Below are 15,653 nucleotides of genomic sequence, written 5' to 3'. Positions count from 1 at the left end.
AGGCCTTTCCCAGTCCAGGCTGGGGTCTGTGGCCAGGGGGACATTTGGTAATCCTGGACCTCCTGGGAGGGCAGAGCACAGGAAACCAGGATAAAGCCTGGGGAGATGGAAGCGGCTCCGTGCCACTCTGGGCAGATGGCAGCAGCGTCTTAGGCTGATTTACTGCTCTGATATTCCTGCTGCCCTGCCCTCCTGTGCTCTTCCCACAGTAATTCCCTCCCTGTGACCTGCTGTGCCCGGCCCTGCCTGCTCTCACCACTGGCGTTTCGCTGCACTTGGCAGGACTTACGAACTGGGATTGATGGGCTGCAGCTGCACTCCATCCCCATCACCTCTCTGCTGGGTGGCACTTCCCACAGGCTCCTACGGACTCTTCAGTCCCAGCAATCCATAGGAAAGAGGATTTCTCAAAGGGCAGGAGCTCCAGAAACTTGGAAAAATGCTTATTCAGGACTCGGGGATTCCTGTGTAAAAGGCAGAGGGGAGAAGCACTGATTGAGAAGGGAGGCTGTGGGGCTTGAACTCAAGTATATATAGTGTAAAATAATATAATATAGACTTTTTTTATGCACCTACTTTGCTTGCCCTTGGAGTTGTCGCTCAAAGCAAATGGATGCTTAATCTTTACTTCTTGGAGTGCAGTCCAAGTTGATGCAGATGTTTGCTCAGGCTCCACTTATCTCTTCTTGTTTGTTTTTGTAAGCTTTTCTAACAGGGCCAGATTTGGTCTAGTGATAGATTTGCCTCATTTCCAAACCCTTGTGTCTCCTCCTCTCCCCCTGCCTTGCATTTCTCCTGTTCTCATTTACAACTAATAGTAGCAAGTATAAAAAGGGTGGTGCTCAGAGTTTCCACGTGGTTGTATCCTTTTTGTTTTGAAGGCTGATCGAACCACTGAGTCCTCCTCTGAAATGATCATTTTTCTGCAGGCTGCCACTCCTTCTCCTTTTACTCCAAATGGATTGTGGTCACAGGAAAAACTGGATAGGTATACAAGTAGCATATCTACTGCTGTCGACTTCATGTAGGCCAAAGTGGCCCAAAACACATCTCATAGCACGAAAATTTGCAGTCTGTTTGTGTAATAGGTTTTTCAAAAACATGGACAAATTTAAGAATTCCGTTTTTCCCCCTCTGTTAGCCTTCTCCAAGTGTGATTTCTCAGGGGGAGAAGGAAAGATCCAGAAGGGGCCTGGGAGCAGATTCCAGTGAGGGATTTGAAATCTACCTTTGCAGAAATTCGGTTTTCCCCCTCATCGCTTTGATTGCAGTAATTCCTTGCTTAAAACCAGGGCTTGTGATTCCCAGCAAAGCCCAGGCTCTTGGAGCCTGAGTGGACCCTGCAGGGCCCTGGCCAAGGTTTGTGTCCATGGCTGCTGTGGTACAGACACAGGGATCCAGGTGTCTGGACATGGTGCTGCACAAGTTTTTAGTGTTTATTTTCAAGGGCTTGATTGCCACACCTTCAGACTTTCATTTATTGTTTATTTCTGATTTTGAAAAATGGCTCTTTGCAGCAAAGCAAGGGTTTACATATAATTCCTCCCCTTTAAGCAATATATGTAGGGGCTGGAACTGTTGTTCCAGGTGAGTATGCGGTTAAAAATGGTCTGGAACAAACTGCTGGTGGCTGGGTGCTGCTCTGGATATCTCTTTTGTAGCTGATATTGAATCCCACCTTGTAGTCCTGGCAATGCATTTTCCCAAAACACTTCTTTTAGGGCACTTGGACAGAGAATTTCCTTTCTGGATTTTTTTGCTCTTTGTTCCCAGAGCAGTGTGCGCTTCTTAAGTTTTTTGATTCCTGGAGGCTCACAACTAACAGTTTATAAAATAGCCCAAGCTTATTAAAATGACTTAAGTACAAGCCTTTTTTATCGCTTTAGTAATAAACCCCAGATTGTATAAGTTGTGTGGAGCCTTGATAACACACACAGAGCCCATGAATTGGGCTCTCATTCCTCATTCATGTCCTGCCTCCACGTGTCACCTGCGGGAAAGCGAGTGTCTGAGGAAAGGAAAGTAAATAGCTACTGAAATAGCCAATGTTCTCCAGCTTAATCCTTGGGGGCTCTCTCAAAGTTCCCATTGATGGGGGAGGTGGGGCTGAGGCTGGGAGTGCCCTCGGTGGAGTGGAGGGACAGAAACCATATTCAGAGTGGCTGTTTTGATGGCCCGTGTTTATTCAGCGCTGGACGCACTTGGAGCTGGAATTTGGCTCCCGAGCCACATGGGCTGGGGTTTGCAACGGGGCAGGAAACACGGGGCAGGAAACACGACTGGGAAGAAAATGCTGTGCAGGGTCATTGAGAAAAAGGGGTTGTCTGCTCTTACCTGTTCCTGGTTTGTTTGGGAGGGTCATGCTGTAAGCACTGCACTCCGAGCCAGGCTCTGAAAGAGTCAGGGAAAGAAAAGCCAGTTGGTTCCATCTCCTGCCCTCATGTTTCATCAGGAGCTTCTTGAAATGGTGGCAAAAACTGCAGTACCATTGTTCCTGTTAAAAAAATCTTTGCTTTCGCTTCTATTTTAAAGAGATACGTGGTTTTAATTGAGTGCTTCTGCAGCTTGGCTGAGAGCTTTAATAAACTACAACCACACAACACTAAATTAACTTCCTGACCTCAGACAAATCCCACTGTCATTTGTTTGTTTTTTTTTTTCTTTTATACCTGATCAAATGTGTAAAACTACTTTTCATTTTCCTTTGAGGGACTTTACCATAGTTGGTTTTGGTTTTTGGTTTTTTTTCTGCAAGAGTATAGAACCAATTTCAAATGAGTTTGATGTAAATATTACAGGCTTGGGTGCTTCCTAGCTTTTGATCCACTGAGTGTTCCAAGGGAATGGAAATCAGTCTTGTCTCCTTCCTGACTTATATCTGAAGGAGATGAGCCTTCCTCACATGTAATTTGGACTGAATTTTCTGTTACCTTGGAAAGGTAGCAGATAAATCCATGTTTCTTTAGTGTGCCGCAGTGGACACAGCGCTGGTGACCTCCAGATGATGAGATCTTCATCCTTTGGCACAATTTTATTTACTTTGTAGTTTTGAAGTATTCAGTTCTTATTTTCCCCTCTTCAGAGGGTATCAGATATCCTCGCTTTGTGTTTTCCTTTCCACTCTTTAGAGGAATCTGTGACTGGTGTCATCCCACGACTGCAGGAGCTGGGAAAACACAAGGTTTACCACAGCACTGGCAGCCCTGTAAGTGATTTCTGCTGTCTCCTGTGCCATTTCACCACGAAATAGTTCCTAGCAAAGCCCTGCTTTATCTGCCACAGAGACAAACCGTGTGCTCAGTAAATATTTCTGCAGAGATATGCTGGGATCGGGGAGCTTGACTGCTCTGAGCATGTTCCATGCATATTTTTTACTCTTTAATAACTGATATTTTAAACTCACTATTCCTTCTTTAAGGACAAAGCACTTGGCCTGCCAGCTCTGCGTGGCTGTTAAAATGAATCCCGGTAGGTTTTCCAAGAACAAAAAATAGAGACATATTTTTCCACATAAAAGCAAAGTTTGTTTTTTCTCTCTGCTTTCATATAACTCTTAAGGACTTCCACTGAGTTTTCTTAGACTTTCTGAAAGGGGAAGAAAGAAACCCAACGTTTGGATCAAAACCAAGCATGAGAAATTTCAGCATAAAGGAATTTTCTTACGGATGTTCATAGAGGAGGCTAAAAAGACTCATTTCAGCCCATTGCAGTGACCCAGTAATATGCTGCAATTTCTTTTCTTTTTTTGTCCAAAATTCAACAGAATTTTGGTTAATTTGGTGGCTCTTCCAAATGCCTTTTGCTTCCTAAAGTGATACAACAGTGAGTGTGTTGAGAGGCTTCGATTCCTCTGGGCAGATGAGATTCAGTATTTTAGTATGAGTGTGTCTTATCTGCTCCTTCCTAAATTGTGCCCATAGTTTGGAAGAGGATATTAAACATTCCTATGTTTTCATCCTGTTTCTGAATCTTCATCCTGGTATTTGGTTGAACAAATAAGTTGTTTTTTTTTTTCTTCACAGTTGCAGAAGATTTTTGATTTAAAAATCTGGTATTAGGTGATTAGTCAGAAGCTGGTGAGTAATTCAGGTGGCTGCGAGGCCTGAGCGGTGTGTCCTCTTTGAATATTTCATTGGACTCAGAAACGGGTTTCATGTTTTTAATTCGTAAGAAAAATCCCAACCCTCTGTGCTGTGTTCAACACCCTTCAAGAATGGAGCCTAAAATGATAGAGGAGCTCTTGCTTTAGTTCTGGGATGCATTGCCAGGATAAAACATGTGATAAAACATGGATTTTGTATCACACCGATCTTCCAGAGAGGGAAAATGAGCTGTGGAATTCCTGCTCGCTCCTCTGGGAATCACTCCAAGGGTACTGGAGCTGGAGGGTCAGTAAATGGGGATGTTTTACCCCAAAACCATGGTGTCTGCCCCGAGCTCTGGACACCTCCATGGCAACTGAAGACCCATCCATGGGGAAGGAGGAATTCCATCTGCAAACCTCCTCTGTAGGCACCTGGCAACTGGATCCATAACATCTGTTTCTCCAAACTGTGCAGAGCGCTGCCATATTACTTTTTTCCAGCATTCCTCTAACGTGTAGTATTTCTTTGTATGCCAAGTATGTTGAGGCCATAAATACTTTAACATGCAGAAGATGTGGAGGGAGGGAAGTACATCCTTTTGGATGCCTTTCACCTTCCCCTTCCCTTCCCTTCCAGTGGGGCCTGAGTTCCCTTACCTGCCAGAGTGTGGGACTTGGGACAAGGACCTGGAGTGACAGGACAAGGGGGAATGGCTTCCCACTGCCAGAGGGCAGGGTTAGGTGGGGTATTGGGTAGAAATTCTTCCCTGTGAGGGTGGTGAGGCCCTGGCACGAACTGAAGAGGAGCATCGTAGGCAAACTCTACAACTTCAGAAACTTCTAGAATATTTTTGTAAAGAAACCCAGAGAATCAGTTGATTCTTGTCAAAATATGGATCCCACGAGGCACGAGAAATAATATCCACCCAAGGAACTGAGGGTATAACCCTGGAGCTACACAAACTTAGGAGCCGTGTCCACCCACTGTGGCTCAGTTTTGGGGGAGGCAGGCAAAGGGAAATGTACTGTGGGCGAAGCTTTTCTCTTTGCTTTTCTTCCAATAAATCAAGCAGTGTTCGGTGCAACTCCAAAAGCTTTTCTCCTTTGGATTGGGAAGCGGAGCAGCAGGTAGGTGTGACGCAGGTTCTGCACAGTCACCGGCCTGAACCCACCTTAAGCCAACAGAGAGGGTGAAAGGTAGCAGTGTTTTGGGGCTGAATCCGTGTTTTCAGACGAGGCAGCACCTCTTTTATAAAAGCATGTTTCTCTGGACTCCTTAAGAAGTTTAGACTGGAGGGCTGTCTCCAGGACCTGCCCCCTCCCCATTCCACGGCCCAGGTGTTTGTCTTGGCAGGAGGCAGTGTCTGCTTGGCCAGGGCTGGGATATTAAATTGAGGGAACACAGAGCTCTTGATGCTTTTCAGTAGGGCTTCTATTTAGTATGGGGCAGGATAGAGCTGTCAGCTACCTGTGATTGTCCAGCGGGGAAAAAGGGAGGGATGAGGAGTGGAGGAAGAGCCCTGGAAATGTTTTCCGATTCCATGGATAGAATGGTGAGAAGGAAGCGTTTTCCAGGAGGCAGAGCCTTGTGTTGGTTTGACCGCTGAGCTCTTCGCTGCAGTCCTGGCATTGGTGGAAGGGGAAATCAAGGCTGATGCTGGCTGGAATGATGTGGGATGGCACACGGAACTTCCTGAGCTGAACTTTCCATGTGCAGAGACCCTTGTTCGACATTTCACTACGAACTGCATGACTGATGTGCAGCCCAGAGTGGGAACTGGTTCCCGTGTCCTGGTTCTGAGAGGGGGAGTGGGGTAGTGCTGATATTCCAGATATGTTTCAGATACACATTTCTGCTTTTAATTTTTAAGATGTTTAGGGTTTAATTTTCATAGAATGGAAATTTAGTTGGAATGGCCTTAAGCTCAGGGAGGGAAGGTTTAGATTAGATGTTGGGAAGAAATTGTTTACTCTAAGAGTGATGAGGCCCTGGCACAGGTTGCCCAGAGAAGCTGTGGCTGCCCCATCCCTGGAAGTGTCCAAGGCCAGGTTGGACGGGGCTTGGAGCAACCTGGGTTAGTGGAAGGTGTCCCTGCCCATGGCAGGGGGGTGGAACAAGATGGGTCTTCAGCATTCCTTCTAACCCTGACTCTTTCACACGTGCCTGCTTCATGTGTGCTCTGGTGAGAGCTGTGCTCTTCCCATGCTTCCTTCCAGGTGGAATCCAACAGCACAACCTGGCTTTATTACTCCATATTTGCACTTCTGTGTGACTGAAGGGTCCCAAGTTGGAACTTCCTTCTAGAGGGAAGGGGATTTTGGCATCCTCAGATCCCTGTGCTTATTCCTGATTTTTTCTTGCTCCTTTCTTGCCATGGATGACCAGTGCAGCTCAGCTTCCTACAGACAGCCTCCTGCTGCTGAGCAAACTCAGCCTGCTTATTAATCTGCTTCCACCTTGTTGACAGCCTGCTCTGCTTGGACATGAATATAGAGCCTTGAATGTGATGTTAAACTTCAATTTTTTAAGCTCCTTATCTACCCTGTTTCAAATCTTGCCAGCCAAGACCCAGCACGTGGTGTTTCCACATTGCTGTGTGGGACAGAAGGGGTGCGGATCCCGAGACGGAGAAAAGGTGCCGCAGTACAAATGAAGATTCTCATAGGGGGGTGCAGGAAAGCTCTGTGGATCTTGAATTTCCAGGAAAAGAATGAAATTGGCAAATATTTCCATGTTGGGTCTCTGATTTGCTTAAAACAGCTTTACAGTTCAAGTTCTCTCGCTGTTCAGAGCTGGCTTAGGAGAAATAGCTGCTAATTAACGCCTCAGTTCCCTGGAGGATCACATCAGTGTTTGAAAAACTATTTCTTTGTGGCACAAAGGCACTCAGCACAATTAAAAACATAATTTATAGCATTATCTTCTCTGTGGGAGATCCTGTGTCTTAAAAGAACACCAGGTGTTCAGAATACAGATACCAGCAGAGTTTGGGATGGAGACTGGGAGCAGAACCCAAGGCCTTTCCTACTCTCAGGTAACACTCAGGTAACATCAGTTTTAACAGCACTCGATAATGGCCAACAGTGTGACTGCTGAACAAACCCTTTCACTTCCTGACACTCAGGGTGGCCTTTCTAAAACTCACCTGGGAATTAACTGCCTCTCCCTTACTGCAAACCACTACAAACAGGGTGTTTGACTTCCTAAAATACTTCTGGAAATCCCACCCCAATGTGTAACACCAAAGTTAAATGTGGCCATTAATGACCACTCCACAGCTCTCCATTGTGCTCCCTGAATGAAGGGCTCTTTCCTCTTTTCCAGCAACCACCCCATGCATATTTATAGGGAATCATGTTCCCCCTTAAATGCTGTTGATTTTGGCTGGGGAAGTGATTCCTTAGTGTAACCTGCTCTTGCAGGTTATTTTCTCAAGGCTTTATATTGTTGCTAATTCCCTTATTCTTGTCTGTGTCTTTTGCATGGGGAAAAAACCCAACTATATGCATTTTCCCAGGTTTTGTTTTATCCGTGGACTGTCCAGTAAAGGATGCAAGGCATAGTGTCCTCTGGGAAGTCCTCCTAGGTGGGCTGTCTGGGCCAGGCTGGGTTTGGCCTTGCTCCAGTTACCTTTTATTATGAACTCCAGCAGCACTTGCTCCTGCATCGCTTTAATTCCGCAGAATCCCCTCGGTTTGCTCCTGGATCAAGAAGGACGGAAAGAGATGCAGGGATGAAATGTTAATGTTAATGTTCAGGAGTCATTTAAAGACAAACATAGATGTTGGGGAGCAAGGTGGGTGCACATGGGATGCTGACTGGACCTTGGGCAGGTTTTTTTCTGGGTTCTCCCCTGGGAGAAGAGAGTTTATAGGAAAGCCAGGAAGTTAATCCACTTCCCCAAGCCTCAGGGCTGAGATGGTTCTGGGAACAGGCAGGTTTATTCCAGCCGCTGTGCCCCAAAGGCTGCTTTTGGATTTTGGTGGTCCCGTTGTCTTCCCATTTTCCCAGAATACAGAGGACAGCTCTAGAGAACTCCACAGCAGCACAGATTCCACCCTGCTTCCTTCAGCGGGTGGAAATTCTGAACGCCCTTAATTTAGAAGAAAAAAGCAGTAAAATTAATAGCATTCCAAGATTGCAGACTGTGCTTTCCTGGATTGCTCCATCAATGTGTTTTTGTGGAAAAAAATTAAAAAATTTCCACTACATAGTTCTTTCTTGAAAATCCACCGCAGCCTTTGCTCCAAGGGAGCCTTGAAAAGTACGTGCTCCGAGCACCTGCCTGGGGGGAAGGAAACACTTGGTTGGCAGTACAGTTTACAGGGAAGATTCACTTAAAAATGCAGTACCTGCTTCTGCCTCTCTCCCTCCATTCACTTGGAAAATTTCAAGTTCTTCTTATTGATGAAATTTGGGGGAGAGGAAAAAGAAATCTGGTGGTTACAGTAATATTCCAAGCGTTTTATACTCTGCACCCCCTTGATATTTGCTTGTCGAGCCTCTTTAGGCTCTCCAGTGACATGGACATGCTTTCTCTCTTCCTCACCAGGCTGGAATGATAAGAACTGATGAGGATGAATACTTCATTGAGCCCTTGGAAAGAGGAAAGCAAATGGAAGAGGAGAAGGGAAGGATCCACATGGTGTACCGGCGGTCGGCGGTAGCGCAGCATCCTCCTGACACGCTCCCCGACATCCACACAGAAGGTACAGTACCCTGTGGGGGTTCTTTGCAGATCTGTTCCGGGTGACTCCAGCCTATGGAAGCTTTGGAAAGAGACCACACAACTCCTGTTTAAAGTTTGGGTCCTGTTTGTTTCCAAGTAACGGTGAAGTTGTGCCAATTTACTGTTTTTCCTCCTCCTACTGGTTGCAGTTCAGGCAATCTGAAGGCACTTGTGTGGGGCGGATATATTTTGTCACATCCGAGGATTTCCCTCTGCCTTGAAGATAATGCGGTTGGTCCATCTGAGAGTAATTATCATGTCTGAGAATAATTATGGTGTAGTTTAATCCATTTGCTTGTGTGTTTTTTTTAATTTTGCACAACCCCTTACGAGCCAAGGCGTTGCACTGGGGGGGACTGAGGATTTTGAGCCTCTGGGCTGAGGATGAAAGAGCAGCTCCGCTCCCTGTCAGCGCTCTGCCTGTTTTTCAGCATCTCTCAGCTTCTCAAATTCCTGTTCCTATGTTGTGTTCGCATGTTGATGGAACTTGAAAGGGTTTGGGAAATAAAGAGCAATAACATGCAACACACAGAACTAGAGCTACTTGGCTTTTGGTGCCCCAGCAAGGTTATTCCAGTTTAGCTCGTGCATCTGTGGGAGTTTAGCCCAGAGAAGAGGAGGTTCAGGGAGACCTTCTCAGAAAGGAAGTCAAAACTCCCTGAATGGACATTGGAGCCAGGTGGGATTCGGTCTCTTCTCCCAGGTAACAAGTGACAGGTATAGAGGAACTGGTCTCAAGTTGTGTCAGGGGAGGTTTAGGTTGGGTATTAGGAAAAATTTCTTCATGGATTGGGCTGCCCAGAGTCACTGCCCCTGGAGGGATTTAAAAGTCACGAAGATGTGGTACTTGGGGACATGGTTTAGTGGTGGCCTAGCCATTGCTGGGGGAACATCTGGACTCAGTGATGTTGGAGGGCTTTTCCAACCTAAGCAATTCCATGACCAAGGTTATAGCAAGCTGCCCAAGCCTGTGGAGCCTGAGGAAATGTTTGCAGTGGTGGAGTTGTCAGCGGCATATCGATGCCACGGACATCTTCCTCGTTCTTCTCTGGCTCTGCTCCCACCTCTGTGCCCGGGCCGGAGGCAGTGACGCAGAGGACGGTCTGCTGGTGGTTTGGGAGTTCAGCCAGCACAGACAAAAATCCAAGTTCTCAGCAACAGATGACAGATGACTCAACAAAACAGTCATTAAGTTAAAAAAGTACTTAAAGCTGTCATTGTCAGTGAAGTAGTTGCAAAAGCTGGGAAATGCTGTGAAAGCCTTTCCTCCACGGTGACACGGGACACGCTGCGGCCTATTCTCCCTACAAAAAACCAGTTTCCTAAGAGGAAAGCTTCCAGTTCCAGCTATGTGGAAGAGCTTTCATTCTGACAGGACATCTGGAATTCCTGCAGGATATTATAGCATTTGGGAATTGGTTGGACATTGTTCAAACAGTGGGACGGAGCGAGCGTAGGAGTTTTAAGTGGAAAAACTGCCATGCTGAGAGCAAGGTTTTAACTGTGATCACAGTGCAAGGGACATTAATTGGTTCATATACTGTGTTCTCATGGAAGTTAGCACACTTAACATCTATCCTTGTCTCTTTATTTATGGCTGTTCTTTGGGGTGAAGTGTCAGTGAGCTGTCACAGCTGGGAACCAGAAATCTGGGGTTCTGCGGAAGATACTGGGATACCTCGAGCTACTGGGTAGTGTGGGTTCAGCCTTCACCCCAAAGAAGCACCCTGTGCTGATTCCTGCCTATGGTATCCGTGTCTCTGGATAGCCTCTTTAGGAAATGACAGCAGCATATTGCATGTACTGGTTTCATCATTTACTTTGTGTAGAGATTGGTTTCTTTAGAAGTGCTTTATATGAGACACTCCAGAAATCAGAAATGGGGAAATCCTGCCCCATTCCTGTGGGGAATTGTTCTCTGTGTGTGTGCACACCCAACTCAGGCTCCTTAAAGGACCCCTTCATTAATTATTGCCTTTTTATAGCTCACTCCTTTCAATCATTCTGGTGTGAATAGGATCTCCTGCATGTAAATGGCCCTGACTACTTGGGGGTTGTTTTGATACCAGGGAAAAGTGCATAGTTTTATATCTTTTATGCTTATAAAATGCCTCTCCTCTCAGTCTGTGATATCAGGGAAATGTGGATAATTTCCCATATTCTGACAGACTGGTGGCAGGATTGACTATTTATATGTCATGGGTAATCTGTCTGGTTATTCAGAGGGTCTTGTTTGACTGTATTCCTTGGAATCTGATCTCTCTTCTGCCAAGTGGGGCAGTGCAGGGAAGCACTGGGTCTTGACCACTGATTGTTCAAATCATTTTATAAACCCCAAGTCCTTCCTGGTCCCTGTGACCTCCATCACACAGGGTGGGTCTGTTTGCTGGTTTGAAGTGCTGAGCTCGGGTTGGTTCCTCTGGACAGAGGAAGCTCTTCCTCTTCTGTGAGATGGAAGCCAAGGCCTCCCCTGGGAAATCCCAGCTATTGAAAAAACTCTGAAATGTGGTAGGATGAGACACTGGACATTTGTTTTTAAACATCTGGGATGAGCATCTGGTTAGGTCTGGTCTGGGAATCCTGTCCCAGAGCAGGACAATGTCTAGAGTTCTCCATGGGTGTAAATACACCCGACAGTCTCCTGACAGCTTTTCCATGTCGGATTGCCCTGGGATGACACTTATAAGCTCGACTTCCCCAGTCATTTAAGTCTTGATCCTAAAGACACCGAACATCGGTGCTTCTCGTTTGAGTTGAGTACTGCAGGTACTCATGGTCAGTGTTCATGTTGTGAGCGTTATTCCCAAATAATGTACGTTAAAGCAAAAAATAGTTACTCTTAAGGGCAAAAAGAAATAAAGATCAAAGAGTCCATGTCTGAGAGTCAGAGAGCAAGCAAGCTATGCAGACAGAAAAAAATATAACAATGTGTGAGGCTGTCATGTTAAAACATTATTTAAATAAATCTTTAGGATTTTCTCACCGAAACAACCTTTCATTTAGGAATGGAAAGACATTCTCTCAGGAAAAGCCTGATTTTGGGAGGATTTGAAAGAACAACAATGATATCATTCTGTCTGAGCAGGATGAAAAGAAACTGCTCTTTGATAATAAGCTGTGAAACATGACCAAGATGTGTGATCATTAACCTTATTCCTTGAAAGCATCCAAGAAACAACAGAAATAGGCAAAGGACTGTGGAATTTACAATCAGATTTGCACCCAGGAGGCCTTCTGTGCAAGTTCTACTGAGTCAGACTCAGGAGTGTGGTAAAATAAAACCCAGATTGTATTTCAGAAACATAAAAGCCTGATCCAAGTCTTCTGGAGTCGGTGGGAAGACTCAGGTTGATGTCAGTAGGATGACGAGGCGGGGTTTGGATCATATTCTGCTCAAGCTGATCGCTGAGAATTCGATTTATCTTTCCTCCTGTTCATTCTGCTGTGATTTTTTCCATGCACTTTCTTTTCCTGTGGTAGAATGATGACAACCAACCTTGAGTGTGGAGGTTACACAGCGTGGTAATGTGCTCACAGCTTTCCTATTTCATCCTCCTCTTCGTATCACAGTATTTTTTAAATGACAACCTAGTCACCCAGAGAGCACTTGAGATGAAAGTATTTTTGTAATTACTAACTAACAGTGGGAAACAAGGAACAGGAGCCTTTATCTCCCAGCTTCCTTTCAGAACTTTCATTTCCCCCAAAGAACCAAAGTGCTTGTGTGTCCAATGGGGTTGCCATGGCACTGGCTTCGAGCGTCTTTGTCCCAGGTGGGAAACATGTAGGAGGAAGAAATGATTTGGGAATTGCTCCTGGTTGCCTGGGAATGAAACCCTGGAATAGAAGGTAAAAGAATGGGAAGACTATTGCCTGCTCGGGAGACCTCCCTCGGCCCTTCCCCAGGCACGTTAGTGGTTCTCAGGGATGCCGTCGTGCCGGAGGGTGTCTGAACTCTTTCTCAGCAGAATTTCTCATGACCTGTGTTCTGGTGGAGGATATTTTAGATACTACCCAGCCCACCACATGAGCCTGTGCAATCAGGAATAACGGGAAAGATGGAAATGATTTCTGTGGGGACCGAGCACACCACATTGTGTAACATCCTCTGTTCAGTCCGGGCATTCTTGTATCATCGCAGAGTCACAGAGTTGTTTGGGTTGGAAGGCACCTCAAAGTTCATCTCATTTCCCCCCCTGCCATGGACAGGGACACCTCCCAGGTTGCTCCAAGCCCCATCCAAGCTGGCCTTGGACACTCCCAGGGATGGAGCAGCCACAGCTTCTCTAGGCAGCCTGTGCCAGGGCCTCACCACCCTCACAGGAAAAAATTCCTTCCCAATATCTAATCAAAAGTCTCTCTCCAGCTTTCTTGTAGTCCCCCAAGAAAGGCCCTTCAAATAACTTCTATTGATGGCAGTGACCTGGATTATCTAAAGACATCCTGCCTCTTATCCAGAGCTGCTGGAGCTTTTTCTTTTAATTTAACCTTCTTCTATAAAATTGAAACTTAATTGGATTCTCTCAAGTTCTTGATTGAATACTGGTTTGTGGGATGGGTTTTTTAATTCTTTTTTTTCAGGTAACAGTTTGCTTAATCAAGGGAAAAGTAGTCAGCAAAACAGAACAGGAACAGCACAGCAAGGTACAAAGGAGAAGGAGCGTTGGTGATGGATGTATTTAGGAAGGAAAAGCAAACCCAGACTTCATAGCTGAGGAAAAGCTTGTAATTTTTTTTTTAAGAAAGAAATTTGAGCAGGGATGGATCAGAAGTGTGAAGTGAGTGATGTGCTGTGTCTGTGTCGGGGAGGTTGCTCTTACGGCCCGATGATGGCAGTGGGGACATCCATCTGCTTAAGTCGTCTTCTCTTCTTGGCAATAACAAAGGAAAATGATTCTTAAATAAAACCAAGGATAAAGGCTTCATTCCAACCACAGGCACCCAGTGCCAGAGTAGTAAAACACACAGAAAAATCTGTATGAAGGGAAAATTGAAAAACTGGAGACAGGTCAGTACATGCAGCTTGAGGCCATTCCAAGGCTTGTACAGTCTTCCAGTGAAAACTCCCTGTGCCCCTAAATTGCATAGGAAGAAGAAAACTTTGAAGGAACACTGGTGATAATGGGCAGCAGAGGTTTTTAAATACTGTGTAAACAGTTGTTCCCACATGAAGAAGCCTGTTCGGTTTAGAGATGATGTTCTTGGAGAGGTAAAGACATGCCTAGGAGAGGGTCACCCTTTGGGTGATCCATGTGGGACTGAGCTCCCTCACTTGGGTGAGAACTGACTTATTTCTGCTGCTGAGTTTGATTAGAAAGATGCACCTGAGGTGGTTAAAAGTTCTCTGAATTTGGCCAAGGGACCAGGGTGGTGTAAAATGGGGTACGTACATCCCTGTCTGGGAACATGGGATTGGGAAGCAGAAGAGACTGCCTTATCAGGGTGAGTTTATGTGAATTAAAGGTCCGGAACTGAAGGAAATGAATCCTCCCACAGCGTGCGGGGGCTGAGCCTTGTTTATGTGTTTTACATGCGCTTCGTACAAATTTAGGACTGAAATGACAGCACTGAGAGACTCTTCCACGGAAAGGGAAGAGCCTTGTTTAATCAGTCTGTTCTACAGTTGGCTTCTTAATCTATGTCTCTGATGGGAAAATGAATTAAAGTGTAGCAGTTTGTGTCCTAACATCAAATAGTAATTGTGGCTCTTGCTGGATTTTCTACCCCTGAATTTACTACAGTTTTGGCATTTTTCCCCACTGAGAGATACCTGGTTTTTAATGGGTATTTTTAGAAAGATTTTAGAAACAGGTAAGGATCCAAACCACAGGCAATTTAATTCAGTCATATCTTTGAAAATATCTACATGAGATGCAGGCATCCCTGATTTATGACAGAAAAGGAAGATGGATCTGGTGTGCTTTGAATGAGCGATTTGGATGCTGTGCTCCTCCTTTTGGTGGGGTCCTGTGGAGAAGCTCCTGCTGTACCACATGTATTGCTCACTGCATCCTCCAAAACATGGTGTAAATGAGAAGTAAACTTATCTGGTTTGCCTGACGTGGGATGACCCAGAACTGGGCAACTGGAGCTGCCAGGAATGCGGATGGGAATGACTAACGTGAGAACATCATCCTTGTAGTTCACGCTGCTCCCCATGGACCGAGTTTCTTCAGACCCATTTCTGGGTTACACAAGTGCATAAATCTTTCCACAACGCAATAGTAAAACACCACAGAGTAACAGCATGACCCAGCTGTTGTTTGCTAAGAAAATGGGGGGGGGGGAGGTTTCCAGAATGCCTTGTCTAATCATTCTTTGGAGTATTCCAATAACATGGGACAGGATCGGCGAGATAATTTGAGTTCTGGGGGTTATTAAAAGTCACACAAGTCTGAGCTTGCAGTTTGAGTTGGAAAAGAGGGACTTGAAGTCTCCAGGAAGCTGGTGACAGTGAGAGACTGACCTGTGGGAAATCTGGGTTGGATTCCAGCAAATACCGTGTGGTTTGGGAAGAGAAGCCAGTGAGGAATGAAGAGCCTTGCTGGCTTGGACTGTAGGAGTAGCCAAGGGAAGTGTTGCACTGGTGCATCTTCCTTTGTAGGACCTGTTTTTAAACATTCCCCGGAAAAGTTTGAGCACATACCTGGAGGAGGGATGCCAGTAAGGGCTTGGGTGCCTCTCTGGTGTCTCCTTCAGTGTCTTAGCTCTCCACCCAGACAACAAGCAGGCTGCTGCCTCCCAACAGTTAGTGACATGCCTGCAGGGAATTGGTTTGCCCTTCCTCTTGTTCATGCAAGGGGCACTGTCCATCAGGTGCCAAGAAACCCCATATTCCT

General features: G+C 45.7%; 1 protein-coding gene across 5 annotated transcripts in view; it reads left to right on the top strand.

Annotated features, from left to right (window-relative positions):
- The window catches only part of ADAMTS3 (ADAM metallopeptidase with thrombospondin type 1 motif 3), an 85,190-nt gene that overhangs the window by 39,275 nt on the left and 30,262 nt on the right, over positions 1–15,653 (top strand). For all 5 annotated transcript variants that reach the window (XM_027669665.1, XM_027669668.1, XM_027669666.1 and 2 more), the window contains one exon: positions 8,638–8,794. In XM_027669665.1, the coding sequence (XP_027525466.1) occupies positions 8,638–8,794 (157 nt within the window). The remainder of the gene's footprint in view (positions 1–8,637; positions 8,795–15,653) is intronic.

This window comes from Corapipo altera, unplaced genomic scaffold (genome assembly GCF_003945725.1).
Source record: "Corapipo altera isolate COAL_440 unplaced genomic scaffold, ASM394572v1 258, whole genome shotgun sequence".
Classification (NCBI taxonomy): Eukaryota; Metazoa; Chordata; class Aves; order Passeriformes; family Pipridae; genus Corapipo; species Corapipo altera.
Note: the sequence above shows the minus strand (reverse complement) of the source record. Positions and strands in the feature narration are given on the sequence as shown.